Genomic DNA, 16,970 nt, shown 5'->3' on the forward strand with positions numbered 1-16,970 from the left:
TTCCCTTTACCTGTGGGATGTAAATAATAACACTATCCAACTCACAGGGCCGCTGGGAGGGGAAATGAACTAATCCGCATGAAGTGTTCAGAACAACGCCTGGCACGGGCTGAGCACTCACTAAATGTCAGGCAGTATCAGCTGCCGCTGCCGCAGCATCTCTGAAGTTGTTCTTCTGACACTGGCTAGTTTAGCAGGTGATAGTATGGGGGGTCGGGTGGGTTTGTTTGTTTGTTTGTTTGTTTTTTAAAGAGAGCTTTCAGTTCAAGGTCCTTTTGGATGTAAGAAAATGCAAAAGATTCCACGACTCTTTCACTACAAGTAACAGTTTTATCATCAAGATTCTTCACTGCCCCCTGGGCAACCAGTTGTTTATCAAAGCAAAGGATAAAAAGAGACATTTCAGAGAACAACCAGAAAACATCCTATGCCAACCTGTGGCTCACCATCCAGAGTGTCTCCAACAGAGGATCCTCATGGCTCCAAAATGCTTCTTCCTTTGTGGTTAAAGAAATACTCCACCATCTGCCAACCTGGCTACCGGATCCAGAAATTCACCATCGCTTTCAACTCTTCCTTCTTTCATTTGCATTTCTCCTAAGTAGCTCTTGAATCCACCTGTCTTCCTCTCTGTCTCTGTGGTCACTTCCCTGAGCCCAGGGACCTAGACAACCACCACCACTTGCTAACTGGATGTCCAGTTAAGCCACAGTCTAATCCAAATACACACTGTCACGGTGGAATTATCTAGAAGTCAAAAAGGCTTCAAGGGCTTCAGCAGAGTTCTGAACATCCTTAATGTAGTAAACAAGGCTACAATCTGCATTCTTTATAAGAAGCCAGTCATTGTACATATGGTGCTTTCCTGGGTTCATGCGAGTTCTTCTAGAGAATTATTAAACTTGTTGGGCGAGGGGGTGATAGAAACCCCCAAATTTGTGGTCGGCTGGGCAGAAGTGTGAGGAATATGGGGACCTCACTTGTGCCTGGTGACTGAATTTGGGGCAGTCTCACAGGATTGACCTCTTACCTTGTGGGGTCTGCACTAACACTAGGCAGTGTCATAACTGAATAGGACAGCCAGCTGCGGTCAGAGAATTGATGTTGGAACATAAATGCATTCTTCGTTCTGGGGACAGCTTGAGGGTAGATGCTACTTTTACCTCCTTAGCAGCTAACAGAGTCTAGCACAGAGGAGGCATGTCATATCCCTTTCCTGAATGAATCAAAGAACAAACTGATACATGGAGGCTGGAGTGTTTTGCAGGACTCATCTGCAGCAGTCACGGATGTTTATGAATGGAAGAATGGCACCAGGCGTGAATCAATTAGTCCCACAAAAACCGGGAATGGCTGATGGGCTGCAGCTCAAGAGAGGCAGCAACCGCTTTCCCACCCTGCCATTCCGTCAGGCTTTGCTCATCCCGTTAGTGTTCTCTAGGGAGATGAAAACCATATTATGCAAGGAATAAATATTTCAAGCAAGTTGTCTGTTTCTTTTTCTGCTGTTTTGTATTTGGTCAAAAATTAACGCTAAGAAAAGTACTCAGCTCCTGGCATGCCTTCACACTCTACATATGTCTCCCTCTGGTGCCTGAATGCAGCCACAGGGAAGTCAGGTGACCTGCACCTTAACAGAACTATTGTGCACAGGGACTCCCAGGGCATTCTGAGACCAGAGTCACAGGCAAGGCACTCAAGGAGCCGTGTCTATGTGAGGTTTTACCGCAGACAAGCTTTGCAAAGGAAGAGTTCACAGCTCCAGGCTTCTGGTGCATCTGTTTGGCTTGTGTTTACCTAGAATCCTCAGTTATAGTAATAAATAGCCCAGCCTCTGAAGGCTACGTGCATTCACCTGAAATGCAACATCCCTTTGCAGAAGATTTCTTTCTTTTATTTTGGAGACAGGGTCTCAGTCTGTTGCCCAGACTGGAGTGCAGTGGAGCGATCTCAAGCTCACTGCAACCTCCGCCTCCCAGGTTTAAGTGATTCTTCTGCCTCAGCCTCCCAAGTAGCTGAGAATACAGGTGCATGCCACCATGCCCATCTAACTTCTGTATTTTTAGTAGAGATGGGATTTTGCCATGATGGCCAGGCTGGTCTCAGACTCATGACCTCAAGTGATCCTCCCACCTCAGCCTCCCAAAGTGCTGGGATTACAGGTATGAGCCACTGTGCCAGCCTTACAGGAGATTTCTGAGTTAAATTCAGACATCTATGGATTCAGGTCAGGGGCAGCTTCCTGATTGTCACAATAGGTCTAAGGGTAAAATTCTACCACCCCGGCTTCCACCCAGACAGAAGCTGTCTGGCTGTGCCCACATTCTGTATTTCCTCATCAGCCTTCTAAGCCCTGGGCTTGGCCTCGAAGAACTGGCTGGAACTATCCCACCGTCTGCTCCTTGTTCTTCCTCCTCACTCCACTGACATCCCTGTAGGAAGGAGAGCTCCTAGTACTATCCCTCTTCAAAATCAAGGGGGGTGGGGTTGCAGGGAATCTAGACAGATTCCATTTTTACCATAGAGGCAGGGCAATTGATCCATTGATTGCAGGTCTCAGGGTCATTCTGAGAGTGCTTTCTGCTGTTTTGTAAACACAAGAAACATTCCTGTGGGTGAGTGCACAGGCTGGATACGGCTGGGGGATGAGCAAACCACTGTGCATAGGGGAAAGGATTCACATTTCACAGGCTTTTTCCAAGAAAGGAAGAATAATGTGGAGGGGCTTTTGGGGTCCACTTTGGAGTCTGATCAGAATTGAGGCCCAGTGATTGAACCATCCCGGAGGCAGGTCAGTGTGGGGTGGGGAGACATGGTCCAGGAAGCCAGAGGCTGAGTAGCCAGGGCTCCCTATGATTCTCTATGCACACAGTCCACCCTTGGTGGGATGACAGCCCTGCCTCAAGGCTGTCCCTGGAGCATCAAACACACAGTGTGACATGTCGACCCTTCACCACCGTTGCTGGCGCTCCTTTCTAAATGACAAGAGCCACGTGTTGGTGCATGCTGTCCCCTCTACCTTGAATACCCCTCCTCATTCTTCACCAGCTGACCCCCTCATCCTCCTTCTCATTATCCTCATTATCACTACCCTACCTCCAGGCTTAGCGAGGCTCCTTCCTCTCTGCCCCCAGGTTATACCTTTTGCTTATATTCATCCCAGCACTGGCTGGCAGGGTGGCTCACACCTGTAATTCCAGCACTCTGGGAGGCCAAGGCAAGAGGATCACTTGACGTCAGGAGTTCAAGACCATCCTGGCTAACATGGCAAAACCCCGTCTCTACTAAAAATACAAAAATGTGCCAGTAGTGGTGGCGCGTGCCTGTAATCCCAGCTACTTGGGAGGCTGAGGCTGGAGAACTGCTTGAACCCGGGAGGCAGAGGTTGCAGTGAGCTGAGATCATGTCACTGATCGTGATAGGGTTTTGCCACATTGGCCAGGCTGGTCTGGAACTCCCGAACTCAAGTGATCTGCCCACCTCTGCCTCCCAAAGTGCTGGGATTACAGGCGTGAGCCACCACGCCAATGCGCCCGGCCGAGCCAATTCTTAAAAAAAAAATTATTCTTTTTCTCTCTCTGTATAAATATTTTAAAAATTTGTAAGAGCTACAAATCATAGAGCTTTTCTTGTGTCGTTATAGCCAAATTCACTGCGGCTTTGCCCTATGAACCAGCCCCTACAAGAGAAAAAAACTAAAGGGGGCTGCAGAGATTTCTCTTTGAAAGATAAGCAGAATCTTTAGAACTTACAAAGTCAAAAGGCTATACAGTTTCTTTATTCATTCCAAACTGACTTCCCATCATTTCAAATAAATAAAATGTTCTATTTACTCCACGAACTGACTCATGCCAGGCTCTCGGCAAAGGTTCCAGTAAAACTCAAGACTCAAGGGCCTGTGTCCTCAAAAGGCTATGTACTATATGATTGCATTTGTATAAAAATCCAGAAACAGAAGGCGGATGAGTGGTTGTCAGGGTCAGGGTAGGTGGGGAGACTTGGAAACAGAGAGGGACTGCTTAACGGGCATGAGGTGTCTTTCAGGGATAATGAAAATGTTGTGAAATTAGATAGTAGTGATGGTTACACAACACCATGAATGTACTAAAAGCCACTGAAACTTATACTTTAGAGTGATTAAAATGATAAACTTTTTGATGTGAATTTTACTGCAATAAGCAAAACAGTGGCTGTGTCTTACCTTCCTTCCAAAGGTTTACTAGAAACTGTGCAAGCTGTTTCATAATCACAACGTTGAGAACTGGAAAGGATGATCCTTTTTAAAGCTGGGGAACCACTAGCCCAACATCACCATGAGGGGAAACAGAGGCAGACATGTCCCCTAAGATAGTGGGCCATGCCAGCCCCAACCATCAAAGGAGAACTTTGTGCACTGGGTTTGCTGTAAAATGACAGAAGCCACTTCAAAAGCTTCTTTGGAGCTGTTCAGTAAAACGCTCAGAGAACACCTGGGCACACTCAGGCAAGATAAACCACACGGACACCTCGCAGACAGACCTCCCAGGACAGAAGGACAGCAACAAGACTCCAAAAGCAACTTGAAGTTTTAGCAGCATGATCATCCACAGAGTGAAGTTCAACATTCAGTCGAGAAGAATCATTCTGATTACTTAATTGGAAGATCTGATACTTCCGAAATGGAACGTTTCACAAACTCTACTGAAATAAGAAATACTTTTGATTTATTTTTTTAAAAATGAATCATTGGTTATGGAAAGGGCTATATGGTCTTGCAGAGAGGACAAAGTTAAAGATGTTTCGCAAGCTTAACACAACCAAATCTGATTGGAGATTTATTTTGGGGCTTGCAGCTCTATGTTTTGTTTGTGGCGTAAATATATACATACATATATACGCAGGTATATATGTATGCAAAAATGCTTATTTACTGTGGAAATGACAGTTTAAGTCACTCTGTATTTCTTTTTTCCATGAGTCTAATATTGAATTATGATGATTCAAAGGCTCTCAGGGTGGCGTGCTAACATGGTAAATGGCTAAACATCCAAAAAAGAAAACAATTAAAACACAACGCACACATAATTTTCTTAAAGTTGTGGAAAATTAGGTAGGCACAGTTGATTGTTTTGAGCTGGTAGGAAAACCTGGGCAGCTAGCAGAGGTCTGGACAACCACGGAAAGCCCACAGCAAGGACCACACCGTGAGCAGCCACCAGAGATTTGGGATGGTAGACTTACCAAGAGTGTCCACTGGCGGGGGGCACACGGTGAGAAAGTGCAGGATACACAATTGACACAAAAAGGAAAATAATAAAGTCAAACCGGTATTCAAGCAGCAGCAGCAGCAGTCTTACCTTGGTTTCGTGTGTTAAACTGTCCATGGCTCACCACCAAATTTTCTGTGAGGGCTGATTAAACCCATATCCACGTCCCCCTTCTCTGCTTTACTAATATCCTTTCCTTCTCATCTAAACAAAACCTTACCAGTTAGTAATGAGCACCCCTAGAGAGTATAGCAAGGATTTTTAAAAAGAGAGATGAAAAATATATACCCAGAAGAAGCCAAGCTTTGGCAAGAAAACCTTTGGAGTGTAGTTTACCATCACTTGAAAAATATCTAGGAAATCCGAGGAGACAAAGCTTAGGGCGGGATGAAAACGGAAAAAAAATTAAAGAATTTAAAATTGTAGTATAACAGCAAATACTATACTGGTATAGAACTCTGTGAGTCTGTTTATTACATTTATAACATTGACTTTGCAGCCTCTAGTGGAAAGTGATAGAGTCAACTATTTAAATGTCAGCTGTGCAGTTAACATATTACAATGTTCCAGTTCTCTCTCTCTCTCAAGAAAAGTCCCTGCTGGGCGCAGTGGTGTGTGCCTGTTAATCCCAGTTACTAGGGAGGCTGAGGCGGGAAGATCCCTGAAACCCAGGAGTTTGAGGTCAGCCTAGACCACCTAGTGAGATGCTGATTCCAAAAAAAAGAGAAATCAAGACTTCTTAGATTTAATGACGTCATGGTAATAAGTGGAACAATGACTATAATAAGCACTTAATGAATGCTGGCCATTATTATTTTTAAAAATCCTTGATAAACTTTTTGTAGTTACAGATGGAAACAGAAGGCTTTACCAGAATTATTATTATTATTTTTTGAGATATAGTCTCCCTCTGTTGCCCAGGCTGGAGTGCAGTGGCACAATCTTGGCTCACTGCAACCTCCACCTTCAGGGTTCAAGCAATTCTCCTGCCTCAGCCTCCTGGGTAGCTGGGACTACACCCAGCTAATTTTTGTATTTTTAGTAGAGACGGGGTTTCACCATGTTGGCCAGGATGGTCTCGATCTCTTGACTTCGTGATCCACCCGCCTCAGCCTCCCAAAGAGCTGAACACCCGCCTCAGCCTCCCAAAGAGCTGAGATTACAGGCATGAGCCACCGCGCCCAGCCCAGAATTAATTTTTAATTTACATTGATAACATCATGGTAGTGAAATGAGAATAAGGCTGCTGAGTCCGTACAGTAGGGTGGCATACGTAGGTAAATACAATGTAAAACGCCTCTCATTTCCAATGTTCTCCTACTTTCCCCCACTGGGTCATGGTCAACTCCAAGATTTCCAAGGCAATGAGCTGATATGAAGCAGGCAGAGGGCTCAAGAGACACTGTTCAGAACCCGGGGCTACTGGGTCTGCTCCACACCATCCCCCCAGCATCCTGCCACCTCTGTCCCTCCACCTGTCGGCAATGCTGGCTCTGCCATGTGCTCCTGACTCTGTGCTTGAGCCCAGAATTCCTCTGAGGGTGAGGACTAGCTAACTCTTTGCCTCATGTTTACTTCTAGTAGGCATCTGACAAGCTTGCCTTCAAGACAGGCACACTCATCCACAGCCATGGCATATCCCCAGTTGCTAAAAAATGATTCTGAGATAAAACCTACCAAAGGCAAACCATTGAAAGTTTCTCGATGGAAATATTTAAACACCTTTAGATTACAAACTACCTCTCTCTATAGTAAGAAAGAGTCCAAGAATGTGATAAAAGGTGATATCTGCAGAGTAAGAAGGAAAGCGAGCTGCTAACAAAAATCACATCCACGTGTGTCTGCCCACGTCAAGGATGGTAGTAAACCATGCTTACCCGCACAAAGGCACTTGAAATGCTAAAAGAAGAGTCCGAAGAATTTTTAGATCAAAGATCAGAGTTTTTGAAAAAGGCATGGCGGGAAGCTGCTTGAGAATCTCCTGGAAATGTACCAAAAAGGAAGTGATTATCTGGCTGCATACATCAGATTCCATCTATCAGGACAAAAAAATGTATCCAGAAGCTTCATCCATCTGAATGCATGGTACATCAAAAGGAACTGCTAACACTTTTAGAAACCAAGGGTCTGGGAATCTGCCACTTGAAGGAGAAGAAACAGATCCCTCAAGGTTTTCTAGCAGAAAGGGAAATGTCAGCTAACCAGACCCCTAAACAACTGAAAGCCTCAAATAACCAGATTTCTTCCAGCCCTTAAGTAAGTTGTGTTTTCTTCAATCCATTCTCAGCCATACATATGCCTCCTAGCAGAGCTCTCCATAAAAGAGTCCAGTCCGAATGTGACTCTAGTACCTTTTAGAAGGCTGCTTTCATCCCAGAAATATACAAATAGAAACACCTGGTCCAAAACTGCACTTACAGATTTTAGAAAAAAATCTTTACAAAGGATAGAAATAAAAATTATTTTCTGGTTGTACCTTGAAGTAACCGGAAATTCTCCAGAACATTCCAAGCTATGGATCTGACCAATCTCATGGGGAAAAGACATGGTGCCAGAGACTGCCAGTGTGAGGCTGTGGCTGAGAAGACAGATACTTCAGAAACCCTGGATCCCAGCCTCCATTCTCTCATCTGTCAGGCCAATGTGGCCCAAGAAACCACACAACTAAATGCCAATCATTCCCAAGTCTCAGGACCAGATGCCTCTCTTCACGTTACACACAATCCAGCATCCTATGGGTCCCAAATCTTTCTATCCAGCCTTGATAGGGAGCTCGTTATCCTGCAGGCAGCCTGAGCCAGTGCTAGGAAGTCTAATTGCCAGAAACTTCTTTTGATGTTGCACTGCAATCACCCTATCAGGCTTCACCCAGAGTTATAAATTCTGCTAATTGGGCAATGCCAGTGACTTTGAGTGACAGACGAGGACCAATTCAGCCTCCACGCAGAATTTAAATAAAAGGACTATCACTGCAGCCAAGAACTTAGGGCCTCTGAAAAGTCAGCGGTGGAAGAGTTGAGGGAAAATAACTACTTTTTCTTCCTTCATCCTTTTCACCAAACTCCCAAACCTTTTCCAAGCCTAATCATCTTCCCTGGACCATCTCTCCCAGTCCAGGAATCCCTCCTCTCTCAAAGCTGCCAACCTGTCAGTTACGTGGAGTTCAGCCCTGAATTGTGACCAGCCTCCTCCCCTCCGGGCCTCGGACTTCATGGAATATGGTAGTAATTTTACTCATAAATGTTTTCCTCTACAGTCACTAAAATGTTACTATGTCACAAACCCTATTACTTGTCAAACACTAGCTCCCAGGTGCCCTGGTTAGATAGGATACAAATCTGAGAAGCTCCAGACCAAAAACAAACATACGAAAGAAACTGCTGGGGCCAATGCTGATGGAAAATCTGATTGTGGGTGAAAATTCCACTGCCTTTATCTCGAAATGGGTTTATGGTGGTTGTGAATATTCGGGGTGGGGGGCTCATTTTATAGAAACGTTCAAGGTTAAAAACTGTGTCCTATTATCACCCCACTCCACACCACCCTCCACCATCCCATCTCTCCAAATGTGTCTTTCTTCCATTTCCAACAGAGAACTGCTGGTTTAGGGGAGAGAAAATTCCGGCTGGGGGATCCCAACTGGAAAACGTTGTTGTCTCAAATTAATGGTCAACACCACCCACAGAGCAGCCTGATGGCAGAACCCCATCTTATCAGCTGTGAAGCAGCAGATTCAGAAACTTGGTGTCAAAGAAGAATAGACTGGAAGCAATGTCACCTTCTCTAGCTCAGGAGAAAAGTCCCTACATTTTTAGATGGTAGTAAAATGTTACAAGTGCTTGCGAAGTGGATGCCGCTAAATTTTTCTCTTCGAACTCCCAGTCCATTCTGGAGGAACAAAGGTGAGTCAAAGATCTGACGATTCACTGGTTTGCCAAGGAGGATAAACGAGGACATGGGGGAAAGGCATCTTGCCTGGTTTTGCTCAGTGGTAGATTATCAAGCTCCTCCCTCATAAACACCATGGAAAATCCCCTCCCCTGTGTGGCCATGACTCCCAGCTTCCCCCGCACCCATTCCCAGCACTCTCACAAGACTTAATAAAGGGTTTTGAAGATTATAGGCTGTGAAAGCTGCAGGAGAAAATGACACAATTTCTGTAATAATTACTAGAGAACATTTGCATAAAGGCTTTTCTGCATTATCCCAAGGCTTCTAAGAAATTTATAGGTATCATTACGAAGCACAATAGGCATGGCAACTGTCAGACTTGGAAGACAAAGGTGGGGGAAGGAACATGTCAAGTCCCACTTGGCAACCGCCTCAAATTAATACCTATTCTGTACTCTGAGAATGGGAACTCAGATAGGTCCTATTTGCTCCCATCTGTTTTCCGGGGCCATCATACTTAAGGAAGTCTCTGAAGTGAACACCTTTCACTTCAAAGACAAATCAAGCCCTCCATCGGGAAGTAACATCAGTGGCAGAATTTTAGGAGTTACCTTTTTTCGCTTTCTTCTGCAGTTTCAGTGTATCCGAGGACTTCTTTTTTATCTCTTGGCGGGCTTTCTTATATTCTAAGAGAAAGCAGAATATGGAATAATTTTACCGTTTTGCTTAACAGACAATATGTTAGAAACAGCTATTATATTTATAACAGAAAGCGTAAACTGTGACATGCCGTCAGTGGCTTTATCAGAATACAATATGATAATCTCATGACATTTACAACCAAGGGGCTAGAGACACGAAAACAAAATGCACAGTGGTCTTGCCCTCTCATATTCACTCAAACCAGATTTGAGGGAGGCTCCATTTGGGAATACTTTTTTTTTTTTTTTTCAGATGGAGTCTTGTTCTGTGGCCCATGCTGGAGTGCAGTGGTATGATCTCAGCTCACTGCCACCTCCACCTCCCAAGTTCAAGTGATTCTCCTGCCTCAGCCTCCTGAGTAGCTAGGATTACAGGTGCCTACCACCACGCCCAGCTAATTTTTGTATTTTTAGTAGAGATGGGGCTTCACCATGTTGACCAAGCTGGTCTTGAACTCCTGACCTCAAATGATCCACCCACCTCGGCCTCCCAAAGTGCTGGGATTACAGGCACGAGCCACTGTGCCTGGCTGGGAATACTTTAATAAAAATGAAAAAAATTCACAATTTCTCAGCTCAAGTATCTGGAAAGATTTTTCAATATTATCTACTTTCCCAAGGCCCAAATCCACTGTGTTTTGCACAAAACAAACAAACAAACAAACAAACAAAAAACAAAAGCAAAATCCTATGTGGAAAAGATGCTGGCCAGATGCTAAAATCCAGAAAAAAAGTGTCTCGTACAGCAGGAGAAGCTAGATCACACAGTGGGGAGACTGGGCAAGAACCAGCTGCCTTACTTTCAGCATGGATCCTGTGGCTAGACACCACAAACCCCTCAGAGGGGCAGTCCACATGCACCACATCCCCTGCCAACCGCTTCCTCCTCCACCACTGGCCCATTTGCAGACTGCCCCATTTCTGTTGCTGGCATCCTCATCATCCAGACATAGACACCTGGGATGACGGTCACCCGTGACACTTCTCCCCTTTCCTGCTCTCACAGTCAATTCATTGCCAACTGCTGTACATTTCACCTTGGCCAGCTCCCTTGCAGCCAGCTCTGAGGTTTCCCTTCTACTGGCCCTAAGCCTATTTATACACACCTGGAATCACTGTGCAGCATGGTAGCTCTCCACTCTTTTCTGGCCACTCCCCCATTTTCCCTGCCTATCTGCATGGTTATCTTTTTCTTTTTTTTTTTTTTTTAATTTAAATGGAGTCTTGCTCTGTTGCCCAGGCTGGAGTGCAGTGGCACGATCTCGGCTCACTGCAAGCTCTGCCTCCTGGGTTCCTGCCATTCTCCTGCCTCAGCCTCCTGAGTAGCTGGGACTACAGGCAACTGCCACCACGCCCGGCTAATTTTTTTTGTATTTTTAGTAGAGACGGGGTTTCACCGTGTTAGCCAGGATGGTCTTGATGTCCTGACCTCGTGATCCGCCAGCCTCGGCCTCCCAAAGTGCTGGGATTACAGGCATGAGCCACTGCGCCTGGCCTCTGCATGGTTTTCTCTCTGGCTAGGGCACCTTCACCGTTCTAACGTCAGTGTGATGAAACCATGTCCATCCACTGGGATCCCTCCAAATGGCGCCTTATTTCCTAACTCCTCAACCAAACCTCTCCAACCTCTGGGGCTCCCTGTATCTCTCTTCCTGACATCCTGTGCTTTGCCCTGCAGTCTCTCCTCCCTCCCCCTACAAGCTTCCCAAGGGAAGAAGCAGTGTCTGGGTCATGTCTGAGCATCCTGGGCTAGCAGAGTGGGTTGTGTGTGGCTGCTACTCGGGTCACACTCCCTGAGTTAGAGGCTGAATCAAAAAGATGAAGGAAGTGTTGTGTCACGGAGGCTGGGGGTCGGGGCTTTGTAGCCCATGACTTCTTGACCTGTGTATGGAGAAGCCATTTAGCAGGTATGCAGGGCCAGACAATGGGTCTCCATTCACATTCAGGCCTAGGCTCTTCATCTCCGTATGTGACCCCAAAGAAGAAAATTGAGACGTGCTTCTCTGTATGCAGTGGGAATGGGAGGGAGGGGGAAATATTCCATGAAAATCAAGGGACCTGTGTTTTATTGGATGAGTAGAGCTCTCTGTAAAACCTGCTGCCTTCTCCCTATGGGCTCAGCACAACCACTCTTATAAAAGGCCTTACCCATCCAATTTGAAGTCTCAGCTTTGCTGTACCAGCAAAGGGGAACATTTAACAGAGAAGAAGGAGGCTCCTGCAGGGTGGTGGGGGCCCAAAAGGCCTCAGAAGGCTGCACCAGCTCCTCACACAGACAGAGGGTGAGGAGAGACCCGCGCAGGAGTGCAGGCTCCCTGAGGGCAGGGGCCTGGCTGGCTGGTTGTCTACTGCTTTCCCAGGGCCTCAACCAGTCCATGGCATACAGCAGATGCCTGACAAATACTCAGCCAATGAATGAGCCAAGTCAGCCAATATGAGGTGAATTGGGCCAAACATAAACTATCAACTCTTTCTCCATCTGAAAAAAATTTCAAATAGTTCTATTTTCTTTTACCCAATGAAAAGTACAGATGGATAAATCCCGTGAACCTAAGAGAAGAAAACTCATGATCTGATTAACACACAATGGGATCCAGTTAATCCTCTGAATTTGCCTCTCTCCTTAACTTCAAGTTAGGGTTGGGGGGATAAATGATTATATATTAACTTTTTTTCCCGTGAGATGCAGTCTTGCTGTGTTGCCCAGGCTGGAGTGCAGAGGTACGATCTCGGCTTGCTGCAGCCTCTGCCTCCTGAGTTCAAGTGATTCTTGTGTCTCATCCTCTCCGAGTAGCTGGGATTATAGGCGTGTGCCACCACGCCCAGTTAATTGTTTTTTTGTTTGTTTGTTTGTTTGTTTGTTTTTTGTATTTTTAGTGGATTCGGGTTTTCGCCATGTTGGCCAGGCTGGTCTCGAACTCCCGACCTCAAGTGATCCACCTGCCTCCGCCTCCCAAAGTGCTGGGATTACAGGCATGAGCCACCATGCCTGGCCTATATTAACTTTTTAAATATAACTTCTAAGTATTTGGCTATTGTATCCATACTTCTGAATCTCAACACAAATAAGCCATCACCCTTCCTGGTTCTTTTATCAAGATGGTTTGTTGAAGTTCTACGTAAGTCAGATTTCCAATAACAATGAAGACGTGACTTCAGGAGTCTATTGTCTGTGATAGACAAATTTAAAGGACATGTACCAAAAACCAAGACCAACTTATTTATTTCTGTGGCTCTGCAGCAAGCACAGGCATGGAACACGGTAAGTACTCAGGAGCACAGGTGCGTGATGAGGGGAGGGGTGAATAATTGGAACGAATGTGCAACTTTCTGGTAGCTACTGAGAGTTGCTGGGGACAAAGAATAATTTTCATTATATAGCTTGAAGCAGGCAGAATAAACCATCTCCATAGTCCCAAAGAGGCCTGTTTTAGGAGCTGCCATTCACATTTCCAGAGCACCCGGTTGGGTCTTCATTGCAGTCTTTTACTTTGCTTTGTAACAGGGTTAATTTATGTCTGTTTCAGTAGATACCCTACTCATCCTTCTGTAGACCCCACAGCCCCTAGCGTGTAAAAAGCATCAGAATGACCTGAATGGGGAGGGAATGAGAAGCTCTTACGAAACAGTCTGGTTGGCCTGTGTGAAGGGAACACAAACACCCTCACTCAAAAGCATCAGTGCTATTTGCTCTGCAGGTTACACTTAGTTCCTCTCACACCATCAAGGTCCCTGACAACTCATTCAACCAGTTCACAAAGACTTGTCTTACCCAACTGGGACAATGCACAAAGAGAATGGGCAGGAGACCTAGGGTAAGCTTATATCATTAAAAGTCTGGCTTTCAGAATGTGCTGAAATGCCTTAAGTATGAATGTTCGGCATTTAAACCTGCCATTATGATTTATACTTCTTTGGATGGTTAGCGGGAGCCAGTGTCTTGCTCTGGCTCCCAGGATGGAGTGCAGTGGTGCAATCTCTGCTCACTGCAACCTCTGCCTCCTGGGTTCTAGTAATTCTCGTGTCTCAGCCTCCCGAGTAGTTGGGATTACAGGCACACACCACCACACCTGGCTAATTTTTGTATTTTTAGCAGAGACAGGCTTTCACCAAGTTGGCCAGGCTGGTCTCAGACTCCTGGCCTCAAGTGATCTGCCTGCCTCAGCTTTTCGAAGTGCTGGAATTACAGGTGTGAACCACCGCACCTGGCCTACGATTTCTTCTTTTTTTTTTTTTGAGATAGAGTCTCGTTCCGTCGCCCAGGCTGGAGTACAATGGTGCAATCTTGGCTCACTGCAACCTCTGCCTCCCGGGTTCAAGTAATTTTTGTGTCTCAGCCTCCTGAGTAGCTGGGATTACAGGCACCCACCACCATGCTTGGTTACTTTTTGTAGAGATGGGGTCTCAAACTCCTGACCTCAAGTGATCCACCTGCCTCGGCCTCCTAAAGTGCTGGGATAACAGGCCTGAGCCACTGCACCCACCCTGTGATTTATTCTTAATTCAGCTGAATACAATTCATGCCACTGAGGGATCAGACTATCAGCTGCTGAATGTTGGTTCACACCAAAGAAACAGCACTCAGCCTCACAACGGGATCACTTTGTTCTCATTCCCTGACACCTACAGGAGAAGCAGGGACAGAGTGGGCCCTCAGCTGTTTTGGTGACACCAATAAACCTAGCAGAGAGGCCAGGCAGCAGCTGGCAACTTCCCACAGCGCCCCCCAGCGTGCAATGATGCACTAGACGTCTCGCCCCTATACCTTTTGCATGGTCTTTATCCAGCTGGTTAGCCACTTTCTTCCATTCTTCCATCTGTTCTTGAAGTGGGTTTATCAGACAATCAATTAAAGCGCTTTGAGCAAGCAGGGGGGAAAAAGGGAGAAATTAAATAGATACATTCTGTTGTCAGGATTGAAGTGTGGTTGCCAAAACATACCTAAATTACAATTACCTGAAACTGATGTTCTCATCTAAACCCCTGGGCTCCAGAACTGTCATGTTCCAAGAATGCTTCTCTGTTTTTTCTTTTCTTTTCTTTTGTTTTTTTAAGATGGAGTCTCACTCTGTCACCAGGAGTACAGTGGTGCAATCTCGGCTCACTGCAACCTCCACCTCCCAGGTTCAAGCGATTCCCCTGCCTCAGCCTTCCAGGTAGCTGGGACTACAGGAGTACACCACCCTGCCTGACTAATTTTTTGTATTTTGGTAGAGACAGGGTTTCACCATGTTGGCCAGGATAGTCTTGATCTCCTGACCTCGTGATCCGCCCACCTCGGCCTCCCAGAGTGCTGGGATTACAGGCGTGAGCCACCGCGCCTGGTCCGAAGAATGTTTTTCAATGACTATTAAGAAGCTGTCAACGTGACTGGCGGAAGTGACCTTCTTCCCATTTTCCCTGTGATATTCCGGTGTTTGATATTAACAAGCCCAGTTGCAGAACCACTGAGAGCTGCACAACAGGGACCTCCAAAATGCAAAGACACCTGGGCCTTATCTCACCCCTAGTGGAGACTCTGAGGGTGGGGCCCAGCGTCACTGTTTTTAAAAAAGACCCACAAGATTCTGATGTGCATGCGGCATGACAGGTCATAAATACACACTAAGTGTGCACAGCCTGGAGAAAGAGAAGAGTGAAGAGACCCAGAAAGTTCTTGAGCTGCACTGCCAGCCTCAGGGTCACTGAGGGGTGAAGGTCTCTGCAGGTGCGCCCCTTCATTTTCTCCCAAACAGAATCACGTAAAACTGCTGAATGATGCTGATCTGCTTGGAAAACAATGTCCACTTTCACTTCAACATTTGTAACTCAATTCCGCTGCCAGCTACTACCATTTCTTCCCTATTCTGGATGCCTGGAAGCCAGACGGGAAGCTGGCGGTGTGGAGGGGTCTGTGAGCTGCCACATTCCTCAGTGAGTCTGGAGGATGCACACAGGATACCAAGGCACATCTCACTCTCCAATTTCGTAGCCCCTCTTCTTACGAGGCTCCCACAGGGCAGTGGGGTCCCAAAAGGCCTCAGCAGGCTGCACCGGCTCCTCGCAGAGACAAAGGGTAAGGAGAGACCCATGCAGGAGCACAGGCTCTGTGAAGGCAGGGGCCTGGCTGGCTGGTGGTCTGCTGCATCCCCAGGGCCTCGACCAGTGCCTGGCATGCAGCAGATGCCTAACAAATACTCAGCCAATGAATGAGCCAAGCCAGACAGGTTGTGGGGATTTAAATGCTGTGTGTCATGCATGACTGCTTCCTTAACCTGAAATCTGCAAGGGCATTGGCGATCGCGGCGGAAACAGGCTCCTCACCTCGAAAACTGCCTCAGCTTGGCTTCTATGCTTCTGTGCCTCATGCACATCCTGGTGAGAGCAGATCCAATCTCCCTGGTCCCACCTGAAAAAGCAACAGAGGCAAAGGTGAGGGAGAGAAGACTAGCAGGGATCATGGAGGTCTTTAGAGAACTTTATAAACAAGTCAGATTTCACCATGTTGTAAAATCTAAGCCACCATCTTTAGAAGGCTCTCATCATGCACATGTGTGCTTACACACAGGCACACGTAAACCTGTCTGTATGTATGGTGACAGATTTCTGTATCACTAAAGGCTGCTCTTACCATATACCACACTGTGTGATAGTTTCTATTCCATCTGGTTTTTTTTTGGTAATGCTGATTGTAATCTAGAAATTGACTTTAAAACCTGTAAATCGACCATGACCTATAGCTTGAAAAATACTTCTCATGAAAGATAATCAAGATAGTATCTGCTGTTTAGGGAAGAGCTGTAGTTTTTCTCAACAATTCTGACAAAATAAGCCTCTTAACATTATTTAGAACAGCCAAGGCAGCCATGCTAATTATTTCAAGACAAATGTTCTAGAATACAAGTAATTCAGAGAATAGCAAGGCTAAGGCCGGGCGCGGTGGCTCAAGCCTGTAATCCCAGCACTTTGGGAGGCAGAGACGGGCGGATCACGAGGTCAGGAGATCGAGACCATCCTGGCTAACACGGTGAAACCCCGTCTCTACTAAAAATACAAAAAAACTAGCCGGGCGAGGTGGCGGGAGCCTGTAGTCCCAGCTACTCCGGAGGCTGAGGCAGGAGAATGGCGGAAACCCGGGAGGCAGAGCTTGCAG

At 46.2% G+C, this 16,970-nt stretch overlaps 1 protein-coding gene across 7 annotated transcripts in view; it reads right to left on the reverse strand.

The window, feature by feature from the left end:
- MTSS1 (MTSS I-BAR domain containing 1) overlaps nt 1-16,970 on the reverse strand; it is a 189,826-nt gene that overhangs the window by 24,666 nt on the left and 148,190 nt on the right. For 4 of the 7 annotated variants that reach the window (XM_026454584.2, XM_026454585.2, XM_023224195.2 and 1 more), the window contains exons 4-7: nt 16,142-16,226; nt 14,604-14,695; nt 9,749-9,823; nt 5,221-5,232 (exon numbers count right to left, since the gene is read on the reverse strand). In XM_026454584.2, coding sequence (XP_026310369.1) covers nt 5,221-5,232; nt 9,749-9,823; nt 14,604-14,695; nt 16,142-16,226 — 264 coding nt within the window. The remainder of the gene's footprint in view (nt 1-5,220; nt 5,233-9,748; nt 9,824-14,603; nt 14,696-16,141; nt 16,227-16,970) is intronic. The other 3 variants (XM_023224214.3, XM_023224200.2, XM_026454583.1) reach the window with 1 other exon arrangement.

The sequence above is a fragment of the Piliocolobus tephrosceles genome, chromosome 7 (genome assembly GCF_002776525.5).
Source record: "Piliocolobus tephrosceles isolate RC106 chromosome 7, ASM277652v3, whole genome shotgun sequence".
Lineage (NCBI taxonomy): Eukaryota > Metazoa > Chordata > Mammalia > Primates > Cercopithecidae > Piliocolobus > Piliocolobus tephrosceles.